Consider the following 16225-nt stretch of genomic DNA (forward strand, 5'->3'; position numbering starts at 1 on the left):
GGACTTTTTGATATCGGGGTCGGATTCCGATTCCGGAAGTTGGAATAGGTTCGTGGTATCATTTATGACTTGTATGCAAAATTTGAGGTCAATCAGACGTGATTTGATAGGTTTCGACATCGTTTGTAGAATTTGGATATTTCAAAGTTCATTAGGCTTGAATCCGTGTGTAATTCGTGTTTTTCATGTTATTTGAGGTGATTTGAGGATTTGACTAAGTTCGTATGGAGTTCTAAGATTTCTTGGTATGTTTGGTTGAGGTCCCAGGGGCCTCGGGTTGAATTCAGGTGATTAAGGGTCCAATTTTTGAAGATTGAAGGTTGTTGAAGACTGATCACTGCTGGTGTAATCGCACATGTAGAGTGAGAACCGCAGGTGCGTGCCTGCAGAAGCGGGAGGTAAGACACAGAAGTGGCCAAGGGTCTGTGGCAGCATAAGGTCGTAGGTGCGATGGTATTCCCGCACCTGCGTAACCGCAGATGCGGCAGCAGGGCCACAAAAGCGAGTTTGGCTTTGAAGCTCGACTCCGCAGAAGCGGAGATTGGTTCTGCAGAAGCGTGTCCGTAGAAGCAGATATTTGGACGCAGGTGCGGAGTTAGCCGCAGAAGCGGTGTCTAGGCACACCTACGAGACCGCAGAAGCGGCTACGTTAATGGAGGTGCGGAAGTCCTGGACGGACAGAAACTATAAATATGGGACTTCGAGATTTTTCACCATTTTCATCATTTAGAGCTCGTACTTTGGAGAATTTTGAGAGAGTTTTCAAAGAGATTACTGAGGTAAGCCCCTTGTGTTCATTTTTCTTCAATAGTGATGTTTCCCCACTAATTTCCCACCTAGTTGGTGTGTTTTTGAGATGAAAATTGGGGGTTTGAGGCTAGAGATTTGGAGAGTGAGTTTTGGGAATTTAAATGGTCATTTAGTGTAGGATTGTGATATATTTGGTATGGTTAGACTCGTGAGTGAATGGGCTTTCGGGTTTTGTGACTTTTATCGGATTTCGAGACGTGGGCTCGGGGGTCGGGTTTGAGCCGATTTCGGGTTTTGAGCTATAATATCATACTTTTCTTGTGGAATTGATTCCTTTAGCCTATATTGATTGTATTGTACTGCTTGTATCAAGATTCAGGACATTTGGAGGCCGACTCGCGAGGAAAAGGCATTTTGGAGTATAGTTTTACTTTGACTGAGGTAAGTAACTGATGTTTTAAGCGTCAATACCACACAAGAAGGGGGGTGATTTGTGTGGTACCCAATTTTCGCTATAGAAGAACCTGGTTCTTCTAGGTGTTCAAACTACTACTGTTTGCGGAATAATAAGTACATAAAATAAAGAACACATAGATTTTTACATGGAAAACACCTGGCTCAAAAGGTGAAAAAATCACGACCTACTACTTGGTAGGATTTTCTCAAACTTCCACTAAAATCACTGAGCCAAAATAGCATTTACAAAATCTCTTTGTAAACCTAAGGATTAACTCTAATCCCGTTGTAGCACACAACATTCACTGTTGCGACAAGTTCAAGTTAGCTATAACTTGAACACTCTAGGTACCTAATACAATTGCTTCTATGAAAGCTGAAAGGTACAACTTTAAACCACCGACTACAATTGAACTAGAATAAAAGATAGACATAATGGAACTGATTCTTCTATCTCATTCAAGCAGCTTCAGGAGTGCACACTCAAATTACACATAAATTGCTTGCAAAATCGCCTTGCTCTTTTGCTCTCAATTTAGTTTAACTTCTGCATATGTGCATTACCTGTAAAAGAGAACAATCATTGTCATTTAATAGGTTAGTAATCAGAGTTTGATTGGGGCTCGATTGCTGATCTTCTATCGTAGAAGAGTTCATGAAGATCTCAAACTCTTACACTATCTTTTATCTGGATTCTGTTCTCTTTATATAAGGAGACTTTCTCCCCTTATCTAATATGCAACCTTTTCGATCAGATTAAGACATATTGTTGCTTGATCAGTAAGACGTATCTCCTTCGCGTGCATCTCACATGTATAGGTTGATCATGATTGTGCTTCACAAGATGGACCTGGTCCATGACTGAGTTCATTTGTCATTCTTCAAAACTTTACCTGTTCTTGGGCCAACAAATTCCCCCTTTTTGATGATGACAAACTCTGTGTTTTGTACTTATTTGGAACCTGTAGGAACTCAGCATAACCATCAACACTAAACTTAGAAAATTCAATTATAATCAAGGACCAGGTTAATTAGGTTATAAATATCACATATTTTCAGAATATGTAAAGCACAATATCTCTTCCCCCTTTTGACATCATCGAAAAGTTGCATACGATGTGTGATACCTAGATTTTAATAAATACTCATGGCCACTGGGGCAACTACAAGTGCAATCATGGTGCAATTATCAGTAATCAACAAACATATTTAAACTATCAAGGACAGATTAATCATTGAACAAGAGAGAAACAGCAGTTATCATTGATAGAGATATGTCGCCACCTACAATCCACAAAAAGAAAGAAAAACATTCAAAACATGAGCAAAAACAGAAAAATCCCTAATCTGGGTCACTGGGGGTACTGAACGAGTTTAGGAGACAGAAGCTATGAGTCCTAAGGCTTGGAGGAGCTGGAGGGTTGGATTTGAGTTTGGAGAAGATTCATCATGTTCTGAAGAATTCCATCATTCCTCTCCTTTTCTTTGGCAAGCTCAGTTCTGAAACTATCCCTCTCAGTTTCCACTTCCACCATACGAGTCTTGAGCCTAGCAATTTCAGCATCCTTGGCTACACATTCCTGAACAAGAGTCCTAACTTTGCTGTTGATGGGTGTCTTCTGGGATGAACCAGGTTCAGTTGGGATGGCATTGACTGGATAATCACAGGCAAGAAGAGTTTTGATGCCAAAGTGTTCCTTGCTAGAGGTCATTTCCCATTTATTCAAAGGCACATTTAGCCTGTCCAGAACTGTGGTTAGTATAAAGCCATATGGAGTAGCATGAGCCTTGGAGCCATTTATGACCCTGTCTAGCAATTTGATAATGAAGGCAGGCCAGTTGATTTGCTTTCCTCTCTCCAGGCACTCCATAAGAACCAGATCCATGTAGTTAGCAGTGTGCCTTCTCTTCTGTCTGGGCAATAAGCACTTGTTGACAAATTCAAACACAACCTTATGCTCAGACCTCATCTCACTTTTCTGCATAGCCCTGGCTTCATTCACCTCTTCTGAATCATAAAACCTCTTGGTGATTGCAAGGGCAGTAGGGAGGGAGTCCAGGCATGGCCACTTTTGCCTTGTAGTCATCAAACCCTTCAGAGGGTATATCCAGAATCTTTCTCAGTTTTTCTGCATCAAACTGCACTTGGACTCCTTTCACCAGGCTACTGAGAACTCCATCCTTAACAGCAACATTGGCCATAAATTCAATCAGCTCATTTCTGGCTAGCCTACCATCCATCTGAAGAACCATGTCCTTCCATCCCTGAGCAGCTAAGGCATCCACCAATCTCATCATTCCTGGTTCCACCAGGTCCTTCAACAATCTACCCTTTAAAATCTTTCTTCTGCCAAAAATGGCAAGGTTGTCCTATTCCTTCTCAGAATCGTTTTCTTCTTCTTCTCCACTCCAGTTATCATCATCAGAAACTTTTGATTGTTTGGTTTTTATTGCAGACCTTATCCTCTTGGCTAGTGTGGGTTCATCAGTCATAGGCACAGAGGAAGACTTCTTGGGATTTTTAGGCTTGGGTGTAAGAACCTCCACTGTTGTACCCCTTTCTTGATGGACCAGTTCCATCTCTTCTTCTTCAACAGCCTCTGAGGATTCTGCAATCTTTCCCTTTCCTTTATCCTTTCTCTTTTTCTTACTTTCTTCTAAGGCCCTTTGTAGATCAGCTTCACTCTGTTTCACCTTTCTTCTTGTGGCTCTACCCCTTGGCAATGAGGAGGTAGTATGTGTTGGGGATGAAGCCTTTCTTTTCTTGGAAGGCTTAGGAACATTTGGGGCTTTTGTTGTGGGAGTTCTGCGTTTCTTTGGGTCATAGCTTGCCCCAACCTTTTTCAGTATATTAGCTAGGATCTCTTCAGTAGATGGAATAGGTTCATCTCTCTGTGTACTCAGATGAACCAACCCCTCAGCAACTTCTCCAGAACCACTTCCCCCTGACTTCATGCCACTCTCTTCTACCCTTTCATGTTCAAACCCATAGATAGCAGGCACTACACCTTTCCCAATTCCCCTCTCTTCACCACATGCACCCTCTCTCTCTTTTTCTTTTTCAATTTTTTTTTACCTCCACTCCTACATATCCCAGGCAATTCAACATCCCTAATTGGTCCAACTAGAACAAACCTAGTCTCTAGATTTTCAATCACAGATGAACTTACCTCAGAAGGAGATTCTTGAATCTTTTCAGAGTCAGAAGACCCATGTCCTTCCCCCTTAGTAGCGGATTGATAGGATTCAGACTCAGAGCTGGAGTCGGAATTTGGAGCTTGGCTTTCTTTCACTTGGCTTGATTTTAACCTTTTATTTAAAGACTTCCTCAGAGCCCTAGATGCTACAGTCTTTCGAGCAAGTATTTTCACCCTTCGTAGTCTAGGTTTTGGAGATGCACTGGGAGGAGTAGTTGAGGATGAATTGAAAGGAGATGGTGGTAGAGGAGTTCCAGGATTGTCTTGTGAGTTAGACATGATTGTAGGTTTCTTGAGAGAATTTGGGAATTTTGGAGAAGAGGGCAAGTGAAATTGAAGAAAGTTTTTGGCGATTTAAAATTATGATGAAGGTAGGAGAGTTGATGTGTATTTAAAGACAAATACATATTTAATAAGTAACGACAGCCTTTTGCAGTGGTCAATTAGAGGTCTAATCAACCTGAAGTTCTGATTTTGAATGATCAATTTGGCTTCCCTAGATATTAGGCAAAAACTACGCTTTAGAGTTCTAGGTGGACGAAACTGGTTCAATGCTAACATATAGAATTTTCTAAGAATTTGACAAGTATATGATTTCTGCTCATGATTGAATTATTAATCTTTCTAATTGTGCAGAGTATAGAAAACATACATGAGCTTTCATATGAACCCATACTGATGAACCATGTTCTTCATTTAGAACTCTCTTGAACATGCCTCAAATGCCATAATAGAGAAAATTTTGTAAGAGATCAGTGAGTCATATAAACACATGTCACAGGAGTATACTAATTAAAGTATGAAGCTGAGTAAGAATTAATCTAGATATTTGCACAAGTTCAGAATTTCTAGCCAATTTTTTTTTCATTGTGCATTCTGAGCTGGACCTATTAGGTGATCTTAATCATCCCTAATTCCAACATGTTTCTCGTAAAGTTTTCTCTACTCAGTGCTTTAGTGAAGATGTCAGCAATTTGCTTATCAGTAGCACAGAATTCTATGGAGATCAATCCTTTCTCATAGTTATCTCTTAAGAATGGGTGTCTAACATCTATGTGCTTAGTCCTCTTATGATGAACAAGGTTCTTTGTCACACTTATAGCACTAATGTTATCAAAGAATATAGGAATGCAACCAACTTCAATGCTAAAATCTACCAGCTGTTGTTTGATCCATAACAATTGAGCACAACGAGATGCAACAGCAACATATTCAGCCTCATCAGTGGATAAGGCCACTGAATTTTGCTTTTTAGTGGCCCAGGATACAAGACATGAACCAAGAAAGTGAGCTATACCTGAGGTGCTTTTCCTATCCACAAGGAAATCTGCATAATCAACATCAACATATCCCACTAGATTGAAATTACTACCTTTGGGATACCAAAGATACAGATCAGTGGTGCCTTTCAAGTATCTTAGTATCCTTTTGACAACAGTCAAGTGAGACTCTTTTGGATTGGCCTGGAAGCGAGCACAAAGCCCTACACTAAAGACTATGTTAGGTCTGATAGCAGTAAGATACAAGAGTGAACCAATTATACCCCTATATAACTTTTGATCAACTGATGAACCAAGTTCATCAATGTCTAATTTTGTGGCAGTTGCAATGGGTGTGTCTATTTTCTTTGATTCCTCCATTTTAAACTTTTTGATAAGCTCTTTTGCATACTTCTGCTGATGGATCATGGTTCCATTTGGGCTTTGTTTGATCTGTAAGCCTAAGAAGAAGTTAATCTCACCCATCATACTCATTTCAAACTCACTCCCCATTAATTTTGCAAAATCCTTACTTAGCTTATCAGTGGTGGCCCCAAAGATTATGTCATCAACATATATTTGTACCACAAGGAGATCCTTACCTTTTTCCTTAAGAATAAGGTACTGTCGATTTTGCCTCTTTTGTACCCATGTTCAAGCAGAAATTTGGACAGTCGTTCATACCATGCTCTTGGAGCCTGCTTGAGTCCATAGAGAGCCTTGTCTAATTTGTACACATGCTCAGGACATTCCTTGCTCTCAAACCCTGGAGGTTGTTTCACAAACACTTCTTCTTTCAGGTAACCATTCAGGAAGGCACTTTTGACATCCATCTGATGAAGAGTGAATTCCATGTGTGCTGCAAAGGATATGAGGAGTCTTATTGCCTCTAGTCTTACAACTGGAGCAAAAGTCTCATCATAATCTATGCCCTCATCTTGGCTGTAACCTTGGACCACCAGTCTTGCCTTGTTTCTTGTAACTGTTCCATCTTCGTCAAGTTTGTTTCTGAAGACCCATTTTGTGTCAATAACTGATATGTCCATGCGTCTTGGAACTAGATGCCAAACTTGACTTCTCTCAAACTGATTGAGTTCATCTTGCATTGCATTCACCCAATCTGCATCCTGCAAAGCCTCAACAACATTTTTAGGTTCAATAAGAGATAGAAAGGCATCAAAAGCACACAGATTCTTTAATTGTGATCTAGTTTTGACTCCAGATGTTGGATCAGTGATAATGTTCTCAATAGGATGAGAACTTTGATACTTGTGAGGTTTCACAACCAACTGGTTTCTGCTAGATGTTTCTCCCATGTTCTGTTGCTGAGGAACAGGGTTATGAACAAGTTATTTTAGAGGGTTTGTTTTAATTCGTCTTTGATCAGTTCCCCCTGTCAGGTTGCCCTGAATGGAAGAACCTGTTCCATCACATGTTCCTTCTTTTGGTGCCACTTTAACTTGTGCTGAGGCTTCAGTCAAATCCTTTACCAATCCAATGGCTTCATCTTCATGTTCATGTCTCTCAGAAAGAATGTTAGTTTCATCAAACACTACATGCACACTTTCTTCTACACATAAAGTTCTTTTATTGAAAACTTTATATGCTTTGCTATGTGAAGAATATCTCAAGAATACTCCATCATCACTTCTGGTATCAAACTTACCTAGGGAGTCTTTTCCATTATTGTGCACAAAGCACTTGCATCCAAATGTCCTAAGATGGGATATATTTGGTTTTCTCCCTTTAAGTAACTCATAGGGAGTCGTCTCTACAAGAGGTCTAGTCATGCATCTATTGATAATGTAACATGCAGTGTTCACAGCCTCTGCCTAGAAGTTGTGGGGCAGTTTACTAAAAAGAAGCATAGTCCTAGCCATGTCTTCAAGAGTCCTGTTCTTTCTTTCAACTACTCCATTTTATTGAGGAGTCTTAGGGGCAGAGATGTTATGATCTATACCATTCTCATCACAGAATTCAGCAAACTTAGCATTTTCAAATTCAGTTCCATGATCAGACCTAATGGATGCAAGTTGATTTCCTAATTGTTTTTGAGTTTTTCTAACAAAAGCAGTAAACATATCAAATGCTTCATCTTTAGATGTTAGAAATAGTACCCAGGTAAATCTAGAATAGTCGTCAACAAGATTTCTTTCCACCTCTGCTTATGGTTCTCATTGGACCACAGAGATCCATATGGACCAGTTCTAACGACTTGGTTGTGCTTACCATTTTCTTGCTTTTGAAGGATGATCTTACATGTTTCCCCTTTGCACAGGCCTCACAAACTTTTTCTTCCTTGAATTTGATGTTAGGTAACCCTATCACCAAGTCCTTAGAGACTAATTTGTTTAGCTGATTTAGACTAGTATGACCAAGTCTTTTGTGCCACAGGAGGGGATCATTATCCAACACACTTAGACAGGTGAGTTCATTTTCTGAAAGAGTAGACAAATCTACAATGTAAATATTGTTAACTCTTTTTCCCTGCAAAACAATCTTGTCAGTGGTAAGGTTAATCACAAAGCATTTAGTAGAGGTAAATGCTACAAGGTTACCTCTGTCACACAGTTGTGACACACTGATCAGGCTGTATTTCAAGCCATCTATCAAGTAGACATTCTCAATGGAGTGAGAATCTGTCTTACCTACCTTTCCAACCCCAATAATCTCACCTTTCTTCCCATTTCCAAAGGAGACATTACCCTCTTTAGGTCCTCAAGTGAAAGGAACTGGTTCTTGCTTCCATTTATATATTTTGAGCAGCCACTATCCATGTACCATATTTGGCTACTTCCCTTCACTTGGACCTACAAAAAGAAATCAAGGGTTAGTCTTAGGAACCCAAACTAGTTTGGTTCCCTTTCTAATAGGCAAAGGGATAAATCAAATTCCTTTTAGCCCACCCAGGTAGCCTATTTTTCTCTTGAACAAAAGCTTTGTTCTTTTGATTGGCCTTTTCTTTTGCATTACATTCATATTTGTAATGGCCAGTCTTGCCACAGTGTGTGCAAATTTTGTTCTCAGGAAGAGTGAGGTACTTGCTTTTAGGGTCCCACTTAGGTGCTTGAGTCTTATAGCCAAGTCCTCTTTTATTGCTGCTGTGATGTTCTTGTAGCCAGGAAAGTGCATCAAAAGCCTTGTTCTATTTGCAAGTTCTGTCTAGTTCATGTTTTACCTTCCTTAGATCTTCTTTTAAGACTTTTATCTGCTCATCCTTCCTGTACAACTCATCCTTCATTTTTCCTAAGTTTTCTTCTAGAGTGAGATATGTGTGATCAACTTTCTTCTTACATGTTCCTAGTTTCAGTTTTAAGTTCTTAGACCTAAATTCTAGGACACTAGTGTCAAGTTCAAGAACCTGGTTCTTCACACTCATTAGCCCTAGACTCTAGATTTTTTTCACTTGGCTTTTAGGATCACACATTCCCTAGACAGATCTTCCTTCTCATTGTTAATTATCTCAAACTCATCGATGAAGTCTAGCAATAGCTCATACAACCTTTCTTTAGATAGGAATCTAATCTTGTCTTTGAGATGAAGGATACTTACCTCTTGTTCATCATCTGATTCTCTGATGGCCATAATTGCTTGTTTATCTCTAGCTTTATCTTTTGAGTCCTCATCTGATGTTTTCCCCCAAGCAGCAACCATAGCCTTTGTTTATCCTTTGTTCCTTTTTGGGTGAACCTGTTCCTTCTTCTTGTTCCTTCGTTCAGCCCATTCCTTCTTCCACTCAATTTTCCATTGAGGACAATTCTTGATCTTGTGATCAGTCTTACCATATTTGTAGCAGCCCTCGTTGGTCTGTTTCTCAGGAGCCCTTGGTTTGTTGAAGGTTGTACCTCTAGAAGAACCATTTCCTTTCATCATGTACTTTTTGAAATCTCTTGTAATCATGGCCATTTCATTATCCTCCAGATCTGAACCTTCAGCTATTCTGAGAGCCATACTTCTTTCCTTCTTGGGTGCATCCATTTTCATGGTTTGCCTTCTCAGTTCATAGGTAGTGAGGTTTCCAATTAGTTCATCCAGCTTAAGAGTAGCAATATTCTTTGATTCCTGAATACCAGTGATTTTGCTTTCCGAAGAGACTGGCAGAACCTTTGTCAAAATCTTCTCAACATTGTCTTCTTCAAGAATGACCCTTCCAAGAGACTTAAGTTCATTTGTCAGTGTGGTTAACCTTATATACATCTCCTGGATGGTTTCTCCTTCCTTCATGATGAAATTCTCATACTGAGAATACAACAGTGTTCCTCTGGATCTCTTCACTTGAGGTGTTCCTTCATGGGCCACTTGCAAAGTGTCCCAGATTTCCTTAGCAGTGGTATAACTTTGAATTCTACTGTACTCGTCTGGACCCAGTCCACACACAAGCCATTTCTTGGCCTTGGCATTCTTCTCCCATTTCTTCAAATCTTCAGTAGTGCAGTCAACTCTTGTCTTTGGCACACCCACTCCTTCAACATTCTTCTTTGTGGTTGCTAGAGGACCATCAGTGACTATGTCCTAGAGTTCATAGTCTTCTCCTATGATGTGATCCTTCATCCTGTTCTTCCACCAAGAATAGTACTGACCATTAAAAAGTGGAGGCCTAGCAGTGGATTGCCCTTCCCAGTTCCCAAGTGGTGCACTCATTTTGATCTTTTCCTAAGGTGTTAGCCTCTTCAAGGATAACCTGCTCTGATACCAATTGATGTTTTAAGCGTCAATACCACACAAAAAGGGGGGTGATTTGTGTGGTACCCAATTTTCGCTATAGAAGAACCTGGTTCTTCTAGGTGTTCTAACTACTACTGTTTGTGGAATAATAAGTACATAAAATAAAAAACACAAAGATTTTTATACGGAAAACACCTGGCTCAAAAGGTGAAAAAACCACGGCCTACTACTCAGTAGAATTTTCCCAAACTTCCACTAAAATCACTGAGCCAAAACAGCATTTACAAAAACTCTTTGTAAACCTAACGATTAACTCTAATCCCGTTGTAGCACACAACATCCACTGTTGCGACAACTTCAAGTTAGCTATAACTTGAACACTCTAGGTACCTAATACAATTGCTTCTATGAAAGCTGAAATGTACAACTTTAAACCACCTACTATAATTGAACTAGAATAAAAGATAGATTCAATGGAACTGATTCTTCTATCTCGTTCAAGTAGCTTCAGGAGTGCACACTCAAATCACACATAAATTGCTTGCAAAATCACCTTGCTCTTTTTCTCTCAATTTAGTTTAACTTCTGCGTATGTGCATTACCTGTAAAAGAGAACAATCACTATCATTTAATAGGTTAGTAATCAGAGTTTGATTGGGACTCAATTGCTGATCTTCTATCGTAGAAGAGTTTATGAAGATCTCAAACTCTAACACTATCTTTTATCCGGATTTTGTTCTCTTCATATAAGGAGACTTTCTCCCCTTATCTAATACGCAACCTTTTCGATCAGATCAGGAGATATTGCTGCTTGATCAGTAGGACTTATCTTCTTCGCGTGCATCTCACATGTATAGGTTGATCATGACTGTGCTTCACAAGATGGACTTGGTCTATGACTGAGTTCATTTATCATTCTTCAAAACTTCACTTGTTCTTGAGCCAACAGTAACAGTTCTAAATCTGGTCCTGATGGTATGAAACCCTGGAAATTGTGTTATGTGAATGTTTTGGAGGTGACATACATGCGAGGTGACGGGCGTGTGGGCGTGCACTATAGAAATTGTGACTTGGTCCATTCCGTGAAACTGAAAAGTTGAATAAACTTGTTGTTAGCTATATGTCCTTCGTGTATTATAGAAATTTGACTGGGAATTATGTTAGAAATCATATTTAGGCTATGTGTTGGTATTATTGGGACCCACAGAGGCCGTGTTACTTTTTGAATTACATGCTAACTGCTATTTGTACTCAGTCTTAGTTTTTACTCGCATATTATATCTCAGTCTCTGTTATTTTTATTGATACTGTCACACCCCTTTTTCTACCCCCGAGAAATAATATGTGTATGGATTTGTGGATTAAAGAGTTTTTTCAATTAAAGTGACAAATTTGAGTAGGGATTATTTATTTACAGAGTCGCCACTTGGAATTGGTTTTCGGTGTTCCATGTCACCATTTATTTGAATCCCTAATCAAAGGAAGGTTTGACTCTATTTTTATCGGTCCGCAAGAACAAAGTTCGAGTAAGGAATTCTATTGACCGGGGAGAAGGTGCAAGGCATTCCCCGAGTCCCGTGGTTCTAGCACAGTTGCTTTATTGACATAAACTTGGCTTGAATTAATTTGGATAAAAACTGTAATTTTATTTGTGTTTTCATGTTCTTACCTATGTCCGCTTTTATTATTATAATTATTATAGAAATATTTTAATAAAATTGTCCTGACCATACCACGCAAGCGAATGTGCGACCGAAATGAATTTTATTTGATTTTTGTCATAACCACGCTACACACGCAAATCCGCAATCATGGAGAGGATTATTAGTACATCATTACTTTTGGGGAAAATTACTACATTCAAAGAAATTAGTTTTGAAAATTATTAAAAGATCAAACTATCGCGCTACGCAAGCGAATCCGCGATTTTAACAGAAGATTGACTAAATTAAGAATTAACTAAATCTAATGGGCATGGTATGAGATTTTTGAATTAATTTATCGAATGTTAAAACATCACGCTCCGCAAGTGATTTCGTGAGTTAAAATGCGCCTACTAATTGCCTAGTATTTTATATTATAACAATGAGAAAATTATGAGTGATTAAATTATTAAATTATTTTAACTATTAAGAAAATCTATTGTTGTTGGAGTTAGTAAAGGAATCGGCATTGGAAGGCTTATGTCATTTTTTATTTATTGGCTTTTCAAGGCATTAGGCCACCTTATATGCTTATGGACTTGGTTCATAATAAAAAAAGGGCCTACCAAAATACCTAAATTTACACCAACAATGGATCATTTAGCAATTGTTTTTAAATAAATTTGGAAATCTAATTATTAAAAAAAATTAATTTCCTATTACATATCTTCTTTTAATAGAGAACAAAACTCAATTTCTGTTTAACTCAAAGTCTATTTCTATTTAATACATCTCGAGTTTTTTTTTTGTTTTTTTTCGAACTAAATTTGAAACTATCAGCAAACAAGGAAAACCATCAACTCATGTAATAATTGTACAAAAACTTCTAAGAACGATTGAGATAATTTGGTAACATCAAAGATATAAATAAACTAAAAGTCCAACGGATGTATATATATGTATATATATATATATATATATATATATATATATATATATATATATATATATATATATATATATATATAGTATATTGGATGTTTCGAACATTTTTGCTTTCTTGTTTTATATGATTCAAGTATTTTTAATCATGTACGACAAATATGCATGTAATTATAGTATTAATAAATATGTTGGTGTTCCTAAGTTTGGTTTCAAGATAAATACTAGTGGATTCCAGCTGTAGTCTGAGACTAAAAAAAATAGTCTTTTCATTTTTAACACTTCTCTTATGAAAGAAATTTGGCGTTTAAATATAACCAAAAAAACTAAGAAAAGAGAAAGATGGATTATAATGACACTGACATGCTTCAAGATTTGGTCACTAAGAGCATTTTTTATTAAGAGACCAACATGAATTCTAACTACAACATTCTAAACAACAGGACATTATATAGAAAGACTTTTCCATAAACTTATTCAAGATTTACACTATTTAAGGTAAAAAGGAATGTCTAAGACAGAAATATCAGCAATTAGAACATCACTTAAACAAGTCATTGATTAGCTAAACTCTTGTACATGCTTGATACTTAAAAGGGAACCAGATTATACACAAACATAATACTTTCAAGGTATAAAATACTCTATAGGGATTCAAAATATTTTTTCCCATCCATTCTTGACCCAAAAGTAGTACAACGGTTGAGGAAATTACCTGATCAACAGAAAGAAAATATAAGCAAAGGAGGGACTGAATTTCAGCAACAAACAGCAACGTAACAACAGCCAAACAGCAGTAAATCCATGTTAAAACAGCCCGAAAACTTAGAGAAGAAACCCAGAAACGAATTCTAAAGAAGCATTATACTTTTCTAAAAGTTTGCACTCTAAGATTCACTCCTAAAGCTCACCATTTCAGCTTACTTTTCATGTGTTCAACTGCCGAAATTTTTTATGTTTTTGTGTGTTTTTGCAATTTTAAAAAATGTGTATGGAAGTGTGATGGAGTCCCCTCATAATGAAGAAAGGGCAGACCTTAAATAGGCAAAGAAAAGCCAACTTTTTGGACATATTTTGGTTCACCAAAAATCTGTCCAAAAGAGGCTGAATGTGCTAAAGGCTGTCCAAAAGGTGAAAGGATAGCCTGAAATATGCTATGGCAGGAGCCAAAGGGTCAGTTCAGCCACCCTACTAAAAGAAAGCTACTAGTACCCTATTTTATGATAAAAATATCTAAATTTCAAGTTTTAACAATACCAATATCAACCTATTGATTCAAATTAAACCAAGTATTAAAACATATAATTAAACTTCAACACAGGTATTATGAACCAACATGAGCAAACAAAAAATTGACTATAAAGCCAAACAGAACACACGCTATCGCTGAAGTGATTTAACAAAAATAACTAGTCAAGCATAATCAGAACTAAAATAAAGAAACAAAACAAAAACTAATTCTAACTAAAACGTAAAAAAAATAGAAAATTAATAACGGGGCCGAGGATTACGATTTTACCATATACTCGAGCATTCGGGAAACGACGATAGGCAGTGGTACGACTTCGAGCAAGCTTCTATTGTTGATATTCTTGAAACCAAAAACTCCGGCGAATCCGAGTCCGATTTCAATGATATCAACGACACAACCTTGCTCGGGGCCGGTTTGAGAAGAGAAACGAGAGGCAGTGATTGAGGGAGGCAGTGACACGACCAAACGGCGGCGGCAGGACGTCGGTAGTGGGGGTGGTTTCCGGTGGTGGTTGGGTTTTTTGAGGTTTTGAGTCGAAGATATGGAAAGAGGGGGAGAAGAGGAAGCCGGTAGTGTAAAATTTCAGGAACTTGGGGTGGTGGGCGGCGGCTAGGGTTTCAGATTTTAGTAGATCTACGGAGATTGGTGGAGATTTGGAGGATATGAGTGGTATAGGTAGAAAGAGGAGGAAGAGGGGAAAAGATTGTGAAATTTTGGGATGGATTGGAGGATTTCCACCAGCGGCGGAGGCGATTTCTGGCTAGCCGACGGCTGGGCGGCGCTGGGCGGAGAGAAGAGAGAGTGGTGAGAGGGGAAGAAGAAAGGAAATAAAGGGGAAAATGGGGGAAATTTTGGGGGATTTAGGCTTTAAATACCTAGGTTGAAGATCAAACTAGGACCGTTGGATCAAGTCAAGATGGGTGGATGAGATTGATCTTTGTCACTTAACCAAAACGACGTAGTTTTGATATAAAACTACGTCGTTTGGACCCTCCCCTAGCAGCCCCTTTTGGGACCGGATCTGGGCTCTTTGGGCCTCTAGTTTTGGGCCAATTTGTTTCAATTTCAATTAAAATAACTAGCCCAATCCCTTACTCCCTAATTCTTAATTAAACTAAAAGTCTAATTCTAAAATCTCCAAATACACACCAAATAATTATTCAAAACTACAATGTAAAAGAAATAACAAAAATTAGGCATTTACAGTTGCCCCTCTTTGTTCGAGAACATGAAGAGTTTTCGTGCAAAGATAGTGAATTCCATGATTAACTTTTGCTCACCTATGACTCTAATGAAAGCATTTTTTTTGAAAAAGGGGTGACCGAACCTTGCTTCCAATGTTGCCTACATATCCTTGACTGTAAAGGAATCAGGTCAGTATAGTTCTGGAAAAATTTGGTAGCTGGGACTACCAGACACTGGAGTTAAGACTGTTGTTGCTGCTATTGTTGTTGTTACTCTTACTGTTGCTGCTTCTTACATCAAAAGGAAAAAGAGAAGAGCACTACATATGTCTACAGACTAAGAGTACAAAATTCCTATCTACGTGTCTTCTAGAGTCAAATCTTGATTCTTGACTTGCTATCCTGTGTTGACCTTAGACTGGATCTTGATTCTCTTTAAAGAAGAGATTATGACTCAATCTCGATTTCTTGCTTTCTGGATCGGAATTTTGAGAAGAATGAAACTTGAGAAGCTGTGTTGTCGACACGTTGTCAAAGTTAAACCCAAACTATCATGTGATCGTCCTTCTGATGAGAACTGAAACTACAAGCTTTGATCATCATAACCTGTGCTCTGTGGCAAGGCCTGCAAAGCCATCAAAGACGAACAAAAATTTTCTGCCCCAGTTTGGACTAAGAAAATTTTATGAGTTATCATCGAAAGCTATAAAACTATCTAATTTATTGAAAGGCAGACAGAAACAATAGTATAAACTAGCTAAAAGAGATTAAATTTGGTAACAAATGATTGTGCAACCAGGGATCGGTTCCCGTACTACTGAAGGGAAACGTAACCAGGGGCTGGCACCCTATCTTACTGAAAGGAAATAGAATCAGG

At 38.3% G+C, this 16225-nt stretch overlaps 1 protein-coding gene across 1 annotated transcript; it reads right to left on the reverse strand.

Annotated features, from left to right (window-relative positions):
* Nucleotides 1-3576: 3576 nt before the first annotated feature.
* Nucleotides 3577-4682, reverse strand: LOC138868603 (uncharacterized). The gene is made up of 2 exons (XM_070146166.1): nucleotides 4283-4682; nucleotides 3577-4172 (listed from the first exon to the last, which is right to left on the reverse strand). The coding sequence occupies exons 1-2, from the start codon at nucleotides 4680-4682 to the stop codon at nucleotides 3577-3579; spliced, it is 996 nt and encodes a 331-aa protein (XP_070002267.1).
* Nucleotides 4683-16225: the final 11543 nt, after the last annotated feature.

The sequence above is a fragment of the Nicotiana sylvestris genome, chromosome 5, assembly GCF_000393655.2.
Source record: "Nicotiana sylvestris chromosome 5, ASM39365v2, whole genome shotgun sequence".
In the NCBI taxonomy this organism is placed as follows: Eukaryota; Viridiplantae; Streptophyta; class Magnoliopsida; order Solanales; family Solanaceae; genus Nicotiana; species Nicotiana sylvestris.

Excerpts from the sequence above, each read along its gene's own strand:
- LOC138868603 (XM_070146166.1), bottom strand. The coding sequence starts at position 4,682 with ATGTCTAACTCACAAGACAATCCTGGAACTCCTCTACCACCATCTCCT. Across the intron at positions 4,173-4,282 it reads TGGGATATGTAGGAGTGGAG|AAGAGAGTGGCATGAAGTCA; the intron begins GTAAAAAAAAAT and ends ATGAAAGGGTAG.